The sequence below is a fragment of the Diceros bicornis genome, chromosome 4 (genome assembly GCF_020826845.1).
Source record: "Diceros bicornis minor isolate mBicDic1 chromosome 4, mDicBic1.mat.cur, whole genome shotgun sequence".
Classification (NCBI taxonomy): Eukaryota; Metazoa; Chordata; class Mammalia; order Perissodactyla; family Rhinocerotidae; genus Diceros; species Diceros bicornis.
Window position 1 is genome coordinate 21,519,736 of NC_080743.1, and position 13,862 is coordinate 21,533,597.

General features: G+C 34.9%; 1 protein-coding gene across 1 annotated transcript in view; it reads left to right on the forward strand.

The window, feature by feature from the left end:
* The window catches only part of DNAI3 (dynein axonemal intermediate chain 3), a 68,399-nt gene that overhangs the window by 37,332 nt on the left and 17,205 nt on the right, over positions 1-13,862 (forward strand). Inside the window, exons 14-16 of the mRNA XM_058538408.1 lie at positions 601-674; positions 4,981-5,125; positions 6,497-6,584. Coding sequence (XP_058394391.1) covers positions 601-674; positions 4,981-5,125; positions 6,497-6,584 — 307 coding nt within the window. The remainder of the gene's footprint in view (positions 1-600; positions 675-4,980; positions 5,126-6,496; positions 6,585-13,862) is intronic.

Sequence of the window (13,862 nt, forward strand, 5' to 3'; positions counted from 1 at the left end):
TGGACCTTGTAGAACCCTAAGGAGCTGTTAACCCTCCTTGGACTTCTTGGTGTGCTAGCAGAGTAGTGCCCCTTATTACTGAAAGATGCAGGGGCCAGGTCCTTCACTGCAAGCTGTGGGTATCTAATTTAACGCTAAGCCTCTTTTTCGTTGATCTCACCGGCTTAACAGTCTCGTAAAAGCTCATATGTTCAGCTCCGTAATTAGTAGTGAAAAACCAAAAGAGCCCACATTTCTAATAATGGGTAATGAAATTATGATACATCATCTATATATTATAAAACTATAAGAATGATTTATGTGTGCATAGGTAACTATTCAAATTATATTAACTGAAAAATCTTGGGATAGAAATTTATATGCATGCTAATTAAAACCATGTAAAATGTTTCTGTGAAGAAAAACTGTGAAGAAAAGAATATGTGGCAGAATTATATTTGATTTTAAAACCTTTTATTTTCCAAATTTCTGTGATAGTTTTAGGTTCTCTAAATAAAACATTAAAACAAAGAAAAAAATTTTTAAATGTAAAAAGCTAGGAGAAAAAGGTCATTACTAGTCTACGTACACAGAACTTACTTCTTGCATTTTAAAAAATAGATTAACAGAATGGGTTCTGTCTTTGAGAATCGAAGTGGAATATGCTGTCAACTTGTCACCTGTTCGGCAGATTGGTATGTCTTATTTTAAACATTACCTAATATGTTTTCATACGATATATTCTTTTTTTTTAGATGCTTCTAAAATAATTGTTTTCTGTTCCTTAAATAATCTTTATTGTAGCAATTAAGCCTAATATAACTAAAAGACAGAATGTTAGAGATTGTTGCTGGTTCAAGAAAATCTTTTCATAGATATAAATATGTTGTAAAAAGAAGAATTAAGTAGGTTTCGTGGTTGATAATGTTGTATAATATCATCCACAGTTACTCTGCCTCTTCACATTCTCACATTTGTACATTTGTAATATGTGTTGTTTACATTCATTTGTGTCTCACAGTTACAAAGATTAAAACATTTAATCAGCTTCTTTTAAAAAAGAGGAAGAGTTTGACATTTTTATTGCATATTTACAAAAAATGTTTTTATAAACAATTTAGTAACTATGTTAGTGTTTATTTTTTAAAAATTGCATCTCCCAATTTATAGAACTAAAAATTCATAATGAAGTAGGAAATATGAAGAGAAATAATATTATCTAGCATTCAAATACTGGCAAAACTTTACCATTCCAAATAGCTTTGACCCCAGGGGAAATAGTGACACCTTAAGCCATAGATGCTGACAGCAGCAGAAGCAGCTATGGAGTGGGGAGCGAAGGCATAAGTAACATTAGCAGCAGTCACGAGCAAGGAATAGGGGAGACACGATTAATCCTGTGGGCATGTATTGGGTAAGGTTCTGTGACTGCAAGAAACAGAAATTGACTATGGCTAACTTAAGGGAACAAAATTAATTTATTGGAAGTTTATGCCACTACTCTACCTACTAGGTGCTTTAATAGGTTAACTGTTTTTATATTTGCAACAACCCTGAAAAATGCTTATTGATAGAGGAAATGAGGTTCCGAAGGCAAATACATTATCCACCTATAGCTGACTATATATAGTGAGTTGTATATATAATTATATCCTAAACTGTAGCTAGTAAGTAATGATGTTGCTGAATCAAAGGAAGAGCTGCCTCAGGCCTCAGAAAGAGCGCCAGGAATTTGGGTAGCAGAAATTTAATGGCCAACTCCTTCCATATGAATGAGTCAGTTCCAACCTTTCATCACTGTTGAAGATTCAGAGTGACGAGAGAGTCTGACTTCTGTTACATCATGAACTCGCCCCTTTGGCCAGGGAAGGAACGGCAGAGCACCTTGAGTGACACCTTGAGTGACAGCTCCAACCTGACTGCATGCAATAGGAAAGGGGCAGTTTCCCTAAAACCAATTAGAATGCTCTTGCTGAAAAAAAAGGAGAGAGGGTGTTGTTGCCCAGGCAAAAACCACACATGGCACCTACAGGGCCATATGGAATATTATGCAATAATTAAAATTTATTATTATTTCATGGAGAAATGTTTATGGTATAATGTTGATTATTAGCAGCAGAATGCAAAGCTATACTGTTCTTGAGTAGCCTTGGAGAACATTTAGAAGCACTGAACAGACTAAAAATATTACATGTTCTGTATTGAAGACATAGATCCTTGATTGTTGTTTATAAGGATGGCCCTTGAATTTGGAAATATTCTGGAATATTCTGGAAATTGTTCCTTCAAAAATTGTTGAAGTAAAAAAAAAGTTTATTCATTTAGAAAAGCTAACTTTTAGTTATCTGGAAAACTCATCAGTCCTAACCTTTATACTTTAGCCATTCTAAAGTTCTTATAAAATAATTTAAAATGAGGTTCCATTAATTAAGAATGTGTGACTGATTTATGCAGAAAGTTCAACTGAAGTTATCTGTATTTAGCAAAACCACTTCATGAGTAATACAAATTAATGCTATAAATGACCTTTAAGAAGAGCTATGTAATTTTGAAAAGCAGTTTTAAACCACCTATAATTATATTTTAAAACAGATCTTATTACATAATTTGGTATTCTCCCAAAGATCTGTTTTGACAACACAAAATGATTAATATTTTTATTAATTTTAACTATTTATTTATTAAGATGAATAAATGATTAATGTTAATTAAATAATTCACATAAATGAATAAAAGTTTTGTTAGTCTTACTTGAGTTACCATCTGTTTATCTAAATACTTTCATTTACACATATAAATCTTTAATATCTTAAATTTGTTAATCAGTTTACTCATAACCTCAGTGATAGAAATTATAGAGCTAATATGGCATATTCATTGCAGTTCTCATATGTTTTCACTTAATTAATACAAAGACACTTTTATACTAAAGTACTATACAAGTCCCATTATAAGTTTTTTACCAAGTTTATTGCACTAAAAATAACATTCTAGATGTGTGGAACTTGATTAAGACTTTTCACATTCATTATCTCATTTGATTTTCATAATCAACCTCTGAGTAAGGAGAAATAACACTTATTGGATGCCTATTATGTACAAAAGTACATTAAATCCAACTTTGTGTGTGTGTTGTTGTCACTATACATATGTATATATTCATGACACCAAAAAGCAATAAAGAAAGCAATAAAAGAAAAAGATAAACTGGACTTCATCAAAATTTAAAGCTTTTGTGCTTAAAAAGGCATTATCAAGAAATTGAAAAGACAACTCACAGAATGGGAGAAAATATTTGCAAGTCATATATCCGATAAGAGATTTCTATCCAGGATATACATTGAACACTTACAACTCAACAATAAAAACACAGATAACCCAATTTAAAAATGAGCAAAGATTATCAATAGACCTTTCCCCAGAAAAGATATACAAATGGCTATTAGGCACTTGAAAAGATGCCCAGCGATATTACTTATCAGGGAAATGCAAGTCAAAACCACAAGAACTAAAATAGCCGAAACAATCTTGACAAAGAAGATCAAAGTTGGAAGACTCACACTTCCTGTACTCTAAACACTCTGCAAAGTTATAGGGATAGTTATAGTTATATTACTGATACTGGCATAAGGATAGACACATAGATCAATGGAATAGAATTAAGAGCCCAGAAACAGACCCATGCCTCTATGGTCAGCTGATTTTTAACAAAGGTGCCAAGATAATTTAATGGAAAAAGAATAGTCTTTTCAACAAATGGTGCTGGGACAAGTGGACATCCACATGCAAAAGAATGAAGTTGGACCCTTACCTCACACTGTACACAAAAATTAACTGAAAATGGAATAAAGACCTAAATGTAAGAGCTAAAACTGTACAACTCTTAGAAGAAAACATAAGCAAACGTAAGCATAAATGTTCATGACCTTGGGTTAGGGAGTGATTTCCTAGATATTATACCAAAAGCAAATGCAAATCAAAATCACTTTTGATGAGATGCCATTTCACACCCACTAGGATGGCTATAATAAAAAAGACAAAAAATAGTAAGTGTTGGCAAGGATGTAGAGAAACTGGAATCCTCATGCATTGCTTATGGGAATGTAAAAAAGGATACAGTGCTTTCTCAAAAGGTTAAACATAGAAGTTACCAAATAACCCAGCAATTCTACTCCTAGATATATACCCAAGAGTAATGAAAGCAGACACCCATACAAAACTCACACACAAACGTTTATGGCAGCGTTATTCATAATAGTCAAAAGAGGGAAACAACCCAAATTTATTTGTCCATTCATCAGCTGATGGACTGATGAATGGATAAATGATATGTGGTATATCCTGTACAATGGAATATTATTTGGCAATACAAAGGAATGACGTACTGCTATATATATATACTACAACATCGATCAACTTTGAAGACATTTTGCTAAATCAAAGAAGCCAATCACAAAAGACCACATATTATATGATTCCATTTATATGAAATGTCCAGAATTGACAAATCTATAAAGACAGCAAGTAGATCTGTGGTTCCCTAGGGCTAGAGGGAGGGGTTGGGAGGAAACAGCGAATGACTGCTAATTTGTACAGGGTTTCTTTTTGGGGTGATGAAAATCTCCTAAAATTGTTTGTGGTGATGGTTGCACAACTCTGTGAATATATTTAAAACCATTGAATTGTGCATTTTAAATGGGTGAATTTTGTGGTATATGAGTTGTATTTCAATAAAGCTGTTACATTAAAAAATTGTGTCGATCTCCAAACTCATTTCTCATATATGATAATATTAGTCTCAAGATTAGCAAAGTTACTATATAACCCTATAAACTGTAATTTCTCTAAAATATAAAATGCGAAAGTCTCATTTCATTAAAAAAATCTTAGTTTCAAAGAGATTAAAATATAGCCACAATCACATTGCAAGAATGGTAGTCCTGAGGTTATACCTCTATTTTGTACTTAATGAAAAAATAAAATGTAAACTTTTTTTTTAAGCACAATATGTTTTTGGGATATCAGACCACAGAAACCTTCAGCCCCCCAACCAACAGAGAAAAAGAAAGAAGAAAGTATTGAAATTCCTTTTGATATACCGTCTACCTTTTTGCATCTAGATCTCTCCTGGAAACCTCTTGCTAGAGTAAGTAACATGGGATTTAGTCCCTCCTATTTGCTTTTATACAAGATATAATTTAAATGTATAGACGTACATGTATACACACACTCTAAAAGTAGAGCGGCTCACATTAACACAGGACTTTACAATCCATGTATTCATTTATCCAATAAATTCCTTGATTGAGAGTTATTATGATGCCTGCCTAGATCAAGCCAGAAATCACAATTATTGTGAACTTGAAATTGATATTTGTTCATGTATAAGCAAGCCACAACTTACAAATCATTTCTATGATGATTATTCAATTGCATATCTGTTGCTTGACAATCGGTAGGCTCACAGGTTAGCCTGGAAAAGCTAATTTTACCTCTGTTGTAGCCAAAATTCTGCATATTTTGTACCTTAATAGTAAGAAACAGTATTGTAATACCTATGACCAAACAAAATTGGAAATTAATTGAATGAGAAATTATTTGAACTTATCTTGAATGACAGAGCTTGAAGAAAAGCAATCTTAATTTAAGAAACATATGGCTGTGGATGGGATGCATGTGAAAAGTATGAATGGACTTCTGCCATTGATGGCTCTCTTTCTTTAGAAAGTCTAATTCTAATTCTAAACAATACTTTTCTTTTCCTTTGATCTAGAAGTATCACTAGAATTACATTATTATGTATTTGCCCCCAGTGGAAGAGAGAATATGGAGGTGTGAAAGTATGCCTGAAGTATTAGAAATTACAAAGAGAGAATTAGAAGTTTCCTGGGTAGGATTTACTGAGCTATAAATAGTTTTAAAAGAAACAAGCAAACAAAAACTCGCCTAAGAATAATTGTATAGCAAGTGGACAAACATCCCGATGGAGAAAAGCGAGGAGGAGGCAGGAGCCATGAGGGAAAGATGTCAAGTGTGACAGTTTCCCATTCTGCAGACCCAGGGCCACTTCTGTAACTCAGGGGCTTGTGTGTCCATGAGGGGAGGACTCGGCAGTGCCAGGCGGATGCAAGGTCCCTGCACAACTTTCTAGACCTTCATTTAACTGAAAGATTTAGGGAACAGGGGAATGAGCCATTATTTTATATTAAAACCAACAAGAATGTATTATGGACTAGAATGCAAAACATTTTCAGAAATTAAACAGCACATGAGACTTTGGGATTTGGAAATGAATCCCCGGAGAAGCTCCCTTTAGTAGCACAGTTTTAGAAACTGTGGTTTAGGTGCTTTCCATTGGGAAAAGCAACTAGAAATCTGAGAGAGAATGGGGAAGGGAAGGGAAGGAAAGGGAGGTGGGAAATAGCAATCTGGGGGCAGAGGGAAAAGCAAGAATAAATCACCCATAGATAATTTAAGGGTATATGGAAATAATCTTTCTTATATGTTCTCCCAAAAGATAAGGCTGTCTAAAGGTGAAACAAGTTTAGACCATTGCCCAACCAAGTTAAGCCTGAGTGAAGACCATCTCCCATACAAAGCACAAGGTAACTGCCTTTGCTTATTAAAAAAGCATTAAATAGTTTGAGTGTTAGTGGTTCCTTATATCTAAGGTGAGTTACTTGCTAGGATAGTCTAATTTGTAAGAAGAATACAGAAAATCAAACCCTCCAATATGGAACTTTACAATGCCTATAATAGCTATAGCCAACACATTAAAACTGCCTATACACACAAAAAGATTTAACCGAATTCAGTTCAATTTAGTTTCATAAACATTTTTGAGCACATTTATATATTTTTAAAAACTCATTACATTAAAAAAATTTAATGAAGCCCACTTAATGAATATGTATGAGCTCAAAGAATAATTCTATAGAATGGAATGTATCTCAAGTCTAGCACAATAAGTTATGAAGTGCTAAGAAACAAATTACCGTTCTCAATCAGAATATAATAGAAAAGTTAATATTTGTGCAGCACCATGATAAAATTGAGTAGAGAAAGAACAAGTGGCTTTTAAATCTATCTCAACTCAACCCACACACCTTTGTTGAAGTAATTGAAGGGTGCGCATATAAGCAGTCAAAACTATTAAAATAAATGTGTGCATGAATATCCCACCTTGAAAGCCATGGACAATGAAAATGTACAAGGATCACTAGCAACTGGAGTATTTTCCAAACATTTGCCTTATCAAAAGGATTTCCATTTATAAGTTTTTCAACATTCACTTAAATGATAGAACATCTAAGAAAAACATATTATATATCCAATACCCGCTTGGGCAAAATTCACTTTGAAGCCGTGTGTTTCATAGATACAACACAAGACCTCATGCTAAAAAAAAAAAAAAACAAATGGAATCACTAGATTTTATAGACATTTTCAAAGCAATGTGAAAAAATTGCACGTGCCAGTATTTGGGCCTGCTTCATTCCAGAGGGAAACGAAGGTGGGCCCTCTCCTCCTCCTCCTCTTTATATTCGATGATTGGTTACAATTTGTTGAATTCCAGCCCTGGGTTAGGTATCATGCTAATATTGCATGCACTGTCATTCATTTAACAAATATTTACGAAGCGCTTATTTTGTGCTAGGCCCTGAGGGTACAACAGTGAATAAGCAGACATTAATGATCACAACAATCCTGCAAGCTGGGAATTTTCATTACCGTTTTATAATTAAGGAAACTAAGACTGAGAGAGGTTAATGTAACTTGTAAAAAGATAACTTATTAAATGTCCTAGTCTTATTTTTTAACCTAATGAAAAGAGATGGTCATGAGAATATTGCTGCTTTCATCCAGTTTATATTAAGGATATCGTTGCATCTTTTAAAGTGTGGTTTTCTTTGTTACTCACTTTCAACAACTTTATTGAGGTGTAACTGACATACAATAAAATGCACATGTTAAAGTGCTCAATTTGATGTTTTGACATATTAAAAACCCATGAAACCATCACCATAATCAAGATAATGAGCATATCCATCACTCCCAAAAGTTAACTCATATAGGGATTCCTTTATAATCCCTCCAGCACCTCTCCCACCTCCACCTCCAGACCACTGATCTGCTTTCTGACACTGTCAGTTTGCATTTTCTAGAGTTTTATGTAAATCATACAATATATACTCTTTTTTGGTCTGGCTTCTTTCAATCAGCATAATTATTTTGGGATTCATTCATGCTGTTGTGTGTATCAGAGGTAAACACCTCTGTTTGGATTTCATTGTTTGGATTTCCACAGATGTTTATCCATTCACCTGTTGATGGACACTTGGATTGTTTTCAGCTTAAGGCTATTGCAGATAAAGCATCTATGAACATTCATATACAGGTCTTTGTATGGCCATATGCTTTCTTTTGTCTTGGGAAAATACCTAGGAATGGAATGATTCAATCATATGTGGCAGGTGTATCTTGAACTTTTTAAGAAACTGTCAAAGTGTTTTCCAAAGTGGTTGTACCATTTTACATTCCCACTAGCAGTGTATTAGAGTTCCAGTTCTTCTATATCCTGATGAACAGTGGGTATGATTAGTCTTTTTAATTTAATCATTCTAAAATGTGTGTAGCGATATCTCATTTGCATTTACCTAATGACTAAAGATGTTGAGCATATTTTCATGTACTTGTGTGTCACCTTGGTGAAGTGTCCCAATCTTTTGTCCATTTTTCAATTGGGCTGTTTTCTCATTAATGAGTTTTGAGAGTTCTTAATACATTCTGCATACTAGTCCTTTATCAGATATATGATTAGCGAATATTTTCTCCCAGTTTGTGATTTATCTTCTTCTCCTAACACCGTCTTTTGAAAAGCACTGTCTTTTAATTTTGAGGAAGTCCAATTTATCAATTTGTTCTTTGTGGATCCTGATTTTGGTGTTGAATTTAAGAAATCTTACCCTAACCCAAGATAGAGTTATTTTTTTTTCTAGGAGTTTAATAGTTTGATATTTAAGTCAGTGACCTTTTTAAAGTTAATTTTTGTCTATGCACAAGTTATGGATCAGAGTTCATTTGTATATGGTATTCCAGCACCATTTGCTGAAGGTCTATCCTTTCTCCACTGGATTGCTTTTGCAGCTTTGTCAAAAATCACTTGTTCCGTATATGTGTGAGTCTATTTCTGAACTGTCTATTCTGTTCCATTGATCTATGTGTCTATCTTTACCCCAACACCACACTGTCTTGATTATTGTAGTTTTATAATTAGTCTTGAAACCACATAGTGTTAGTCCTTCAACTTTTTTCTTTTTCTAACAAGTTTTTTGGCCATTCTAGGTTTTTTGCTTTTTCGTGTGAATTTTATGATCGATTTGTCTTGCATGGAAGCCTGCTGTGACTTTGATTGGAATTGTGTGGAATCTGTAGATCAATATTACAAGAATTGGCATCTGCAATGAGTCTTTCAACTCATAAGAAGTGTATATCCCTCCATTTATTTAGGTCATTAATTTCTCAGTGATGTTTTGTAGTTTTCAATGTACAAGTCTTTCACCTCTTTTGACAGATTTATCTCTAAGTCTTTCATATTTTTTGGTGCTGTTTTAAATGGTACTTTAAAATTTTTAACTTTTGATTGTTTATTGCCAGTGTATAAAAACACAATTGATTTTTGAATATTGATTTTTTATCCTGCAATCTTGCTAAAATTAGTCACATTAGTTATGGTGGCTTATTTGTAGATTTATTGGTTTTTTTTATATAGATGATAATGTCATCTGCAGATAAAAACAGTTTTACTTCTTCTTTTCTGATCTATATGACTTTTTTTCTTACTTGATTTCACTGGCTAAAACCTATAGAATGTCAAATAGAAGTGATGCCAGTGGACATCCTTGTTTTGTTCCAGATCTTAGGTAGAAAGCGTTCAGTCTTTCACTGTTAAGTATGATGTTAGCTGTAGGGTTTTCGTAGAACCGTTTGTCAGGTAGAAGATGTTTTCTTCTATTCACAAATCTGTTGGGTTTTGTCAGAAGCTTTTTCTGTGTCTTTTGAGATGACCATGTGCTTTTTTTTCTTTTTAAGCTTTTTAATATGGTGAATTACATTGATTAATTTTTGAATGTTAAACTAGCCGTACATCCCTGGGATAAACCCCACTTGGTTGTGAAGTAGTATTCTTTTACTGTATTGTTGGATTCAATTTGCTAAAATTTTGTTAAGAATTGATATATTGTGTTTTCATTTTTATTGAGTTCAAAATACTTTCTAAATTCCCTCATGATTGCTTCTTTTGCCCATAGGTTATTTAGAAGTGTGTTGTTTAGTTTACAAATTGTTGGAGATTTTCCAGAGATCTTTCTATTATTGATATCTAATTTAATTCCATTGTAATTGGGGAACATACTTTATATGACTTGTATGACCGTACTTGGTCTATCTTGAGAAATGTTCCACGTTCACTTTAAGAGGATGTGTATCTGCTGTGGTTGGATGGAATGTTCCATAAATGTCTAGCAGATCAATTTGGCTGACAGTAGTTTTTTTTTTTTTTTTTGTGAGGAAGATCAGCCCTGAGCTAACATCCATGCCAATCCTCCTCTTTTTGCTGAGGAAGACTGGCCCTGGGCTAACGTCCATGACTATTTTCCTCTACTTTATATGGGACACCGCCACAGCATGGCCTGACAAGCGGTAAGTTGGTGCGCACCCGGGATCCATACCCCGGGGCTCCAGCATTGGAGTGCACGCACTTAACAGCTACGCCACAGGGCCGGCCCCTGACAGTAGTTTTTAAATCTTCATTATCCTTCCTGATTTTTAATCTCCTTGTTCTAACAATTGTGGAAAGAGTGGCATTAAATTTCTGATTGTCATTGTGGATTTGTCTATGTCTCCTTACAGTTCTATCTTTTTTGCTTCATGTATTTTGAAGCTCTGTTATTAGCTACATAAATGTTTAGGATTGTCATATCCTCTTAATAAATTGGTAATATCCTCTACTCTGAAATCTGCTTTGTCTGATATTACTATAGCCATCCAGCTTTCCTTTGGTTAGGGTTAACATGCTATACCTTTTTTTATCCTTTTGCTTTTAACCTATTTGTGTCTTATATTTGACATGCATTTTTGGTGGGTCTTTTTTAAAATCCGGTCTGGTAATCTCTGCCTTTTCATTGAAACATTTAGAACACTTACATTTATGTAATTATTGATATGGTTAAGTTTAAAACTATCATCTTTTTTTTTCTCCCATCTCTCAGGGATCAATGTCCTTTGTGGTCTGATGTCCAGTGCCTTGAAAACTATTATTTCATATATGCTGTCTGTTTTTTAGTTGTTTTAGTTGAAAGAGCTTAAGTCCAGTCCCAATTACTTCATCTTGGCCAAAAGCAGAAGTCTATCTAAAGTATGTTTTCAAAAATTCATTGTGAAATATGACTATATCTTTTTTTAAACAAACGAATCTAAACTTTAATGTCCCTCAAGTGAGTGTAATTTCTGTTGCTCCTTCATTTCTTTACAAATATTAGACTCCTAGGCCATCTCTTTCTGAAGACTGCCTAAATATGGTACATTTCAGGAGATAGAGGCCTTTTTTTTTCTCTTAAAGAACATTATATTTCATTTTAGTGTAGGCATAGCTAACACTAGGGAATAGGTACATAAAACTAAATGGTGTCAGAAGCATTATATAGAAATATTATGATCCTTTAATTTTTTTAAGGATAATTTTTACTCTGGCGTTTATTCAATACTGTGTTTCTTCAACACTTTTATTAAACTCCTGCAAAGTGCCAGGCTCTGAGGATATAGCGGTGAAAAGACAAGTCCCTGCATTTTTGGAGCTTACATTCTGGTGGAATAGACATCAAAAAACATAATGAATACAGATCTACATCCACTTAAGGAAGGGCCTATTTAAAATGAAGCACCTGGAAGCAGGCCCCAAATGTAATCAAAGAGAAATACTCCCCATCAAATGAATGTTCTCTTTCCAGACAAAGTCATTTTGTGAATGTTTCTTAAAGAAAGGCACATTAGGCTAAGTCAGTTTATAAAGGGAATGGACACATGTTCTTAGATTCTCAGCTGAGACTCTAATTGGCAACACCCCCTTACGTGTGTCCAGAAGTCCATACTGTAGGCAATTCCACAGGTCCTGGAGAGAATTAAATTTCACTTGGGAATCCCACGGATCTTGCTAACACATGCCTCTTATCTCTAAAGACAGTTACTGCGGCCATGTCCTGCTTCCTGTGTAGACAGCCATCTCTTCGGGCTTTGAGATCTAATTATGATATTCTAGACCTCCTTCAGGCACCATGCCAGCTATCCACCTACTCTGGCCAGACTTGGACCTGTTGACTAGAATATACTCATATGCTTCTTGACCACATTTTGCTTATTGACCCTATACTGTCTCCCCTTGACTGTGAATCACAAGTCCACGCTATTCTATTATCACGTTCTCTTGAGGCCTACATCAATCCCAGTGTCAGTATCTGGTACTCTGTTGCCATCTAGTGGCCACAGGCCACTCACCCTTTGCCTGTAAGAAGTTCTATATTTATTCTGACGAAGAAGCCTTTGCTCTAAATGGTTTTGGAATTCCTTCTTTTCAATTGCCTTCGGAGCCTCCGTTATATTCTTCTAGGCAGTGTGGCATGGTAATTAAGGATGTGGATTCTGGGGTCGATGGTCTGGATTTAAATCACAAAGCCACAATTTATTATTTGATTAGGCCAAATTACTTAACTTCTCTGTGCCTTACTTTTTTTTTTTTTAACCTTTTGGATTAAAGAGAAATGAAGATAAGGTGAATACATAATAAAAGTAACTACTTCACAGAATATTGTGAAGATAAAATGAGTTAATACATGTAAAGCTCTAAGAACAGCACATCAACTCACAATAAATGTTAGCCACCATGTGTGAGACGTTGGGCAAGCCACTTAGTCTCTCCGAGCCTCATTTATTCATCCTTGAAGGAGGATTAATGCTTAACCTCCTCGGGAGTTACTGTGAGGACTGAACGAAATGGTTCATGTGGAGCACACAGTTTAGTGCCTGGCACGCAGTAAGCACTCAGTAAATGTTAGCTGCTATTATTATTACTATCCCTGGTGGTGGAAAATCCATGACCTATGAGGATGACATTGAATTTAATAAATATCCAAGTTATTCTAGTCGAGTCTGAGTAAACACAGCTAATGATAACATTCTTCTCTGGCCTCATCCTCTTTGATCTACCACATTAAACACTATTGACTAAGCCCCTTTCTTAGTGCTCCCACCTTCCTTGGCTTTTGTGATTTTCCTGGTACTTCTTTAGGTTCTCTCCTCAGTCTTCTTTCCTGGCCCCATTTTACCTTGATGTCCTCTCATCGTGAATGTGCCTCAGTCTCTAACTCCAGCTGTGTGCTTTCCTCATTACACTCTCTCCCCTTGGCAAAGCAGTCTACTCTCTTACCTCTGCTGGGAATCCTTCCTCGCCCCTCTCCTTCTCCTGGGTTTGAACCTAACCTTTTCCCTCAAAGTCAATGTGTCCAGAACAGAACTTGAGTCATCCCTGACTCTCTCCTCCAGCCCCGCATGTCCAGTCTCTCATCACACGACAATTAAGTCTTCATCTACAATGCATCTCACACCTGCCTCTTCCTTTGCATTACCAGTAGTGACCTCTGGGTCAGGCTCTTGGCTCCGCTTGTTAGACCAGAGGGCCCCAACTTTTCCATCTTCTACCCCCACATGAAACATTTTTGAGCGCATATTCCCAATGTATATGTGCTTATTGACTGACAACTTATATACATGTTCTACTCTGCTAATATATTTATGTACATTATTAAAAAAGAGAAAAACAGACCTTGAAA